Source organism: Sphaeroforma arctica (assembly GCF_001186125.1).
Source record: "Sphaeroforma arctica JP610 unplaced genomic scaffold supercont1.581, whole genome shotgun sequence".
NCBI classification, from domain to species: Eukaryota; class Ichthyosporea; order Ichthyophonida; genus Sphaeroforma; species Sphaeroforma arctica.
This window is the reverse complement of record NW_014039977.1, coordinates 10,741-18,434: the sequence shown is the minus strand read 5'-3', so window position 1 is coordinate 18,434 and position 7,694 is coordinate 10,741. Positions and strand designations below refer to the sequence as shown.

Here is a 7,694-nt window from a genome sequence, read left to right as displayed (position 1 = left end):
TTTGTACCAACAATCATTTCATGCCTGAGACCCTCTCTCAAGGTACTCCCGTTAATTAGAGATTCCCAAAGTGTCATTTCAGGTGTCAGATTTGTATCATTCCTATATTATGTACAATTCTAATTTCAGTGGAAAACCCAATCTCTATTTGGAAAACCACCTAATTGTCCACAATAGAGTCACATACTCTACTGAGTACTATCACATCTTCAGAATCTTGAATATCTCAGTTCTTGTTCATGTCCAATTCATTAAACGTATTCAATTGTTTTAAGAATAAACGTTAATGCGTTAATGCGTTTATAATATACCACCGAACGCCGGACATTAGGACGCCCCGATGCCAATAGCCAACTAATTGTACTCCTTGCCGAAACATTCACTGAGCTACTGAAGGCGGGTACCTTCCCTGCAGCCCTGAACTGCAGCCTCATGACAGCGCACCCAAAGAAAGCCGATGCAGATATCACCTCCCTCGCCGACATTCGCCCCATCACACCAACGCAAATAGTTAGACGCATCTTTGAAAAGTGCTTTCTTAATCTGGTTACAAGCCAACCCGGCTCTGCTACCCATGCTACCCAAGCTGGCTTCAAATCACGGTACTCCTGTCATACCCAAGCAATTGCCGCCATGGAATCTGAGACACAGTCAGAAGAAGAGTGGAACGACGTCTGTCTGGACATTACCAAGGCATACGACGCGGTTGCTCTCCCACGCCTATGGGTACTCTTGCGCCACGCTGGAATGCCCGAAAACTGAATCAGCTGCCTCCGCGCGCTATTTAAGAGAGTCCCTACCCGAGTGACATACCGCTGCACGCTCTCGCCTCTATTCCATAGAACGGATGGCATCCTTCAATTGTCGGCCCCCAGCTTTTTATTATCTACATGGATTCCTTTGCTGTCCCGCTAGCACAATTTCGGCCCAAACTCCTCCGCTCTTATATATTTGTCGATGACACACGGATCCAAGCTCCTCAATCGGTTCCGCTCCAGCCCTTCTTAGATGACATTGATGCGTGGGGACGTAAATCCGCGGCGCCAACCCTCCGTATAAATGGTGAACTTATCGCGCCGACGCTTGCGGACGCACCTTGGAACACACGTTACCTCCCCCTGAAGATGGCGCCCACACAAGCCAAACTAAAACACTCCAAATATCTGGGGTTTTCACTCTCTCACGGAATACTAGGGATCATCTTCGCCAGACATATGGAATCCCTGGTTGTAGCATTGTCTCTGGGTATCGCCTCTTTCCGCGCTTATGGCTTCCATGGCTTCAGCTGGCGACACCCCCGCAACCTGCTGGTGCTGTTCAATAGCCTGAACAGTATTGCCTGGGCTCCGCCTATATGGAAGGATGCGCTGGATCCTCTGTTCGAGCGCTATAACTGAGCACTCATCCAAGCAGCAGCCATCATCACAAGCACTAAATACCCTAAATTTCCCAAACATTAAACAAACTTTCTCCACTTTTGTGGCCTGCACCCCACGCTGTGACCACATTGCCTGGGATTTCAACTCGACTCATTGGCGAGCCCAAACCCACTCACCCATCTGACGCAACCTGCTTGGACACACGACAAACCATCACTGGACTTCCCGTACAGTATCTATGCCCACCTGAAAACTGTATACAATACCACGGGCGGGCGTACACCCGACCATGTAGCCCTCCGCCGACGCTGTGACGACAATAGGAAGAACTTAACGAAATGCTGGTTCAAACACAAGAAGATCGCGGCAATGGCCCGGCTGCCAATACTACTATGAACTAATCATGGGCAAACCGCCAACCTCAAATCGGAACAAAGCCAGACATGACAGCTTCAACTGCTGTTTCCTACACCAATCCGGCTCTGTGCTATGATTGTAACGAATACGTACATACTCACATTGCTCGACTACCGCACCGACGGCTGTCTCTGCCTTATCTGCCCCGGTGGCCAACAATTCACCACCAGCCACTTTGCCTGCATCCAGCTACTGGTCCGACGCATCCTGGTAGGCCTGAAACTACCTCTGCCCATTGGCCCTGACCTCCTCCAACAATTACAGGTGCGCCACGACTTCCACGGTGTCTGGGCCCTCAACGAACACCTTGGATCCTTTCTCCAGCATATAGAACAACCTCGTATCCCTACCCGTCTCTGACACATCAACAGATGTTTCCCATAATCCGACTAATCACGCTGTTGAAGTACTACTTCTAAATTTCGGTACAAATCAAGTCATCGCCTGTGCTACTTCCGATCCAGGCCAACCAGCACATACCAGTGCATCCGTGGTCTGGTGCGGCATCGGCTCACCCCCAACCTCTCTCCTCAACCGAATTGTGACATACCTGGTCCTACTCGGCATTTCATACTCTGCATTAACCCATTCCACGGTACGTACTACACGGTGCAGACTTCTCCCCATCTATCTTCCCCGAAACACTACAACGGCCATGAGAGCCATACCATATGTACCTACATTGCATCTTATCTCTTCTGAAAACACCCTCTCTATAGTTACTGTGATGCGTTTATTGGTCCTCGGTTGCACACATACTTGAACAATCAATGCGTACACGTCCCTCTTGGTCAGGGAGCGTATTAAGAGCACTCTAAACATACTCTCTTGTGCGATGTCAACTGGTTGTGGCCTTCGATTCAAGGGTGTCATTCGCCACACATCAAACATGTTTGTGCAGCGGCGACCGACCGCAATATCTTGGTCGCCGTAATCATAGAAATCTCTCAGCATATTGGAAAAATGAACATAAGCATTAATAGTCGCAATTCTACTCTTGTTACGCCACATGTTGTCACCATCAGTGCTTTCCTTTACGTCCAACGCTTGCACCGACGTAGTAGCAATAAACATTTTCTTCAGAGTTTGCATCTTCAATTTTGTTACCGAGAACAACCAGTAGCGATACAGTCAATCTCTTGCTGTATTTTGGATCGTACTGTTAAGGCCTTGTGCTTTTTTTGGCAATTACCCAAGATGTGATATAAACCTTCACATGCTTCAAAGTAGCTTGTGTGTACACTTTAAAAATGGCATTTTCAAGCTGTGACAAAAGCCTCCTCTATCGCGCAAGACATTCATGTAGAATCATAGACGGGTTCTCTTGAATCTTTGAGGGATCATCAAACACAGTTCTACTACTTTTGGCGTTGAACCAGCAGTAGACGACCAGTACCTTTGGGTATTGTTATACCCACTGGAATAGCAGAACGATGTAAATCAGTCAGCCGCATGTTGTGGTAGGGTAGTGAATCGTGTGCTTCTGTTCATAGTAGATATGGCGATGGTTCCATAGTAGATATGGCGATGGTTCCATAGTAGATATGGCGATGGTTCTATAGTAGATATGGCGATGGTCGTGGACAACTTGGATATGAAACCACATCGTAATACTCGATATCCATCGTATTGCAACCTTTGGATTCACCAACAGGATAACGGGTCCTTGTCTGGGAATCCAGTGGAAAGTATCTTTTGAAACATCCACTTCGATATATCATCCGCGACTATCTCTCGTATTGATGGCTTGATTCCCTCGTAGCCGGCTTGTGCTTCTAGCAGCCTAAATATACCGACATCCGTACGTCGTCGGTAATCGCTTTAACAAAATCGGGCGTATTGATACACTATGTAGAAAACCCGGTGTCTTCTGCATTGCTCGTGGCACAATTTTGCGTTGCCGTTATCTCTATACGTCGGCTCGCTCTCACAGAGTTCATCCCAACTAAGACAAACTTTATCCTTCACACTCTAAAGATTCAGTACTTGTGCTATACTCCTCCTCCAACAGGTATCTAATATTAAGTTACTACCACCAATTACCAGACAATCTGTCATAAGCAAGTATATATTTAATAAACCCAATTCGTTGCAGATGCGCTAGTTCCTGTTCAGCTTCAGTTGGAGCTGATATGTATTGTATGCCCATTCTTTTTAGCAGTGGCATATTGTAGCGCGCAGCTACGAGGTTTTGCGCACCTATACAGACTCTACACGCTGCATCCAAGCCAAAAGTTTCTAATTCGTTCTTGTCCATTCTTGCCTCTGTATACTTCTTAATCATGTCTAATTTAGACTTTCGAGACGAAGATCGACTTTCGTTGACGAGTTTCCCACTTATTCGGTTACCGTCAAACATGCAAACAGGTGGATGTGTGGAGCTTACCCACTCTAAGATTAATGTGATGCACCCTTCTATATGTAATAGGAACTTGTCCCAGTCCTTATATAAGACTATGTTCTGTTCTTTGCATGTATCGATAAGTGGGTGTGTATCTAGTAAGATTTGGTTTACAGGCAGTCCAAGCAATTTTTATGCACCCCTGTGCACTTTCCCTACACAACTATACTCACATCCTTCTTTACACACATATATACCTTCTCTACACACCCATGCAACTTTTCTATGTATGTATGCACTTCTTCTACACACTTGTACTTCTCTACACACTTCTACACCTGCTCTATCCGCCTATACACCTTCTCGATACACCTAAACACCTTGTCTGAACACCTAAACACCAACTCTACACTCATATACACCTTGTTTATACACTTATACACCCTCACTGTATACCTCCGTAGATTCTTTACACACCTATACCCGTCCTTTGCACACCTAAACATCCTCACTACACCCCTATTCATCTTCTCTAAAGACCACCTTCTTTACATACTCATACATACCCCTCACCAAATCTATGCACCTTTTTTACACACCTATACACCCTCTCTACACACTTATACATCCCCATTACACACCTATACATCTTCACTACACCCTATGCACCTTCCATACACACACCTTCCATACACACCTATACATCTTCTCTACACACCTATTCACCTCCTTTACACACCTATACACCCTCTCTACAAACCTATGCAACTTCTCTACCCACGTATACACCTTCTCTACACACCCATGTATTTTCCCTATATACTACGTGTCACCTTCTCTACATACTTATACACCTTCTATACACACCTATACACTTTCTCTGTACACGCCTATAGACCTCTGTACACAACCATAGACTTTTTCTACACACCTATACACCTTCGCTATACACTTATGCACCTTCTCTACACACTTATACACCTTCTCAACACACTTTTTTACCTTCTCTACATAACTGTGCACCTCCTCTACACACCTATATTCTCTCTCTCTATGCACATCCATACACAACACATCTCTGCACATATATAGACGTTTTGTTGATCCATGATGAGGAAATTGGATACTCTGTCTGCACGGACCACGCGTTGCGTGCGATAAATCAAAACACCACCCCCCCCCCCCCCACTAACACCCCCCGCCCTTTTATGTGAATAGTGTCGTCCACAATGATCATGCGCGCGGGAAATGTTTCGAGACCCCGGCAGAAATGGTGCGCTAAAAAACTGTCAAGACCGTGTGCCTTCCTGCACCTACGAGATCTTCTACTTCAAACTTCAGTTCTAGATGACCGACATATCCGTGTTTACCTCCGCGCTGTCTATGCTCTCTAAAATGCCCCACTACACTGTCCACACTGCCCTCGCTTACATGACAGAATATACTCTATAATCGGCCTGTTGACGAGGGGAGCTGTTCCCCGACGCCGTCAACCGCGCCTTCTTCATCGACCACCTTTCGAGAGTGTTCACCATCTTTGATCCAGAGACCATTTTTCCCTTTTCCCCCGCGCGGCATCGACATTGATAGGCGTTGGGCATGCACGAGCTCGTGAATGCCCGCACCAATGCAGACGCGAACGCTAACTTTACAGCTGTGGTCCCATATATGGACAAGAGTGTGAGCGTAGACATTGTGCCAGTTGCGGACGCGAGTGATACTTCTCATTCAAAGTTTTACTGAATTTTCATATACAACGTAATTAAGCTTTAACTTCTCCACGGGCATATGCTCGAGCTTGATCTCATAGGCAAATAATTGTATACTAATGCTTGATGAAGTACACCTCATTGCTGTCGTTTTAGTCAGCTTTAAGAACGATTCATGCGATGGCTTGGGGATTTCAAAAGTGCAACTAACCTAAAGTATATATTTGCATAGTCTCAGTCACCTGGTCAGCGTGAATATACTAGATCTGCCATGTAAACCATTTTCCGGAAAGGTACATCAGACTTTGATAGCATGTGTTTATACATAGAATCAACGAACGGGCTGAGAGCCGAACATATATTCAGCGTGTTCAAATCGGTGTTCTACGCTATGAATTCTCAGGGATTCAAAATAAATCTGTCCGTCCGTATGTGACGGGTATCCCGCGAATGTCAAATTTATCAGGATTTTCACAAATGTAAACGGTGTAGTATAAATAGCACAGTTCTGAAAGCCTTTCTGCACTCACTCACTGTAACTCAGCCACTCAAACCGCTACGTACTACTGTATATTTGCTAGTCATGGAATGAAGAACTTGCGCAACGTTGTGATTGCATCAACCAATGAGTGTGTTGAATATAGAAGGCAAATATCCGCAGAAAGACTCTGCGATTGACTGGGATCCAATAGTACCACTATACAGGAGAGTTAGAAGCGGCCAGCTTGACGGAAGGTACAAAGATCAGGGCTTCTGATTGACACAAACACATATTGCACGGTATAACCGGTAAAAAAACACCATCAGTATTGACAGAATACTGATTGTGCAATGAATTATGCTGAACTGATATAGTCACTCAATTGACCTTTTTAACATTTGATTCAGACATTGTATAATATATGACATTTCTGCTCGCACATTGCTAAAACATGGCACCAATACACACAGCACATGACAACAGGGCATCAAAAACTTTTGCTTGAACCTTTACAGTGAGAAGACGAGAATACATGTTGCCGTCGATGTGATAGCTATATGGGTTGGCGATAGAGTTGACCCTGAATATTCTGCTACTACGCGGTATATGAGGAAGCTGCATCCAATGGTTAGTATTCTGCTTTGGCAACCTATCGGGCAAGAAGAAGTGGGAAGCAAGTGTCCTTGATGATGTTAAAGACGAGTCTGATGTAGCTGAGCTGGTCACTAATAGAAGAAAGCCAGGTTTTCACATCTCGTAACATATGGAAACATTCGTTTCACCCTACAGAGCCTACAGTCAAGTCCCCGTGCTAGAGAAGCGCACGCACGCTATCACACTAAACATACTCGAAAGCTACTTCTCACAGCTATGTCAGCGTGCCGGTAGCGACTTCCTTGAAGCATATGCCTTCAAGTTTCAGGCTGTTTTACCTCCGGCGACAGCGGGTGCTAAGATAAAAGCGACAAAAAGTGCAAATTGTGCGGAGGAGTTTAAACCAATGAATTCAAACAGATAGTCCGTGAAGACGTTATACGGCAGATAAAATTAGATAATATTATACAATACGCCTTGCCCCCACTAGAAACACGCATACTATGACTTAGCAAGTTATTACATTCCTAATGCATACTAGATGGTTGCCCATCACAGCAATAAAGTGTATGAATCAACCTTTCAACTGCTTAGATTTGTTTGTTTATTTCATAGTTAAAGTTTTGACTGTGCAGTCATTATAAATCTGATTTGCAACAACAAAGGCTAAGTTTAGTTGGCTTCTGTATACCTTAACACAGTACGAAAGTTTTCATTGATATCGAGATCATTGAATATGATCTTAATTAGTGTATCGTGCTGATCTTCAGCCG

The 7,694-nt window shown here is 44.9% G+C and overlaps 2 protein-coding genes across 2 annotated transcripts; one reads left to right on the top strand and one right to left on the bottom strand.

Annotated features, from left to right (window-relative positions):
* Positions 1-2,423: 2,423 nt before the first annotated feature.
* On the bottom strand, positions 2,424-2,870 carry SARC_07386 (hypothetical protein; the record flags this gene model as incomplete). The annotated part of the gene is made up of 1 exon (XM_014298675.1): positions 2,424-2,870. One exon carries the CDS (start codon positions 2,868-2,870, stop codon positions 2,424-2,426), a length of 447 nt encoding a protein of 148 aa, XP_014154150.1.
* Positions 2,871-6,471: 3,601 nt separating this feature from the next.
* Positions 6,472-7,345, top strand: SARC_07385 (hypothetical protein; the record flags this gene model as incomplete). The annotated part of the gene is made up of 2 exons (XM_014298674.1): positions 6,472-6,581; positions 7,117-7,345. 2 exons carry the CDS (start codon positions 6,472-6,474, stop codon positions 7,343-7,345), a joined length of 339 nt encoding a protein of 112 aa, XP_014154149.1.
* Between the last annotated feature and the right edge of the window lie 349 nt (positions 7,346-7,694).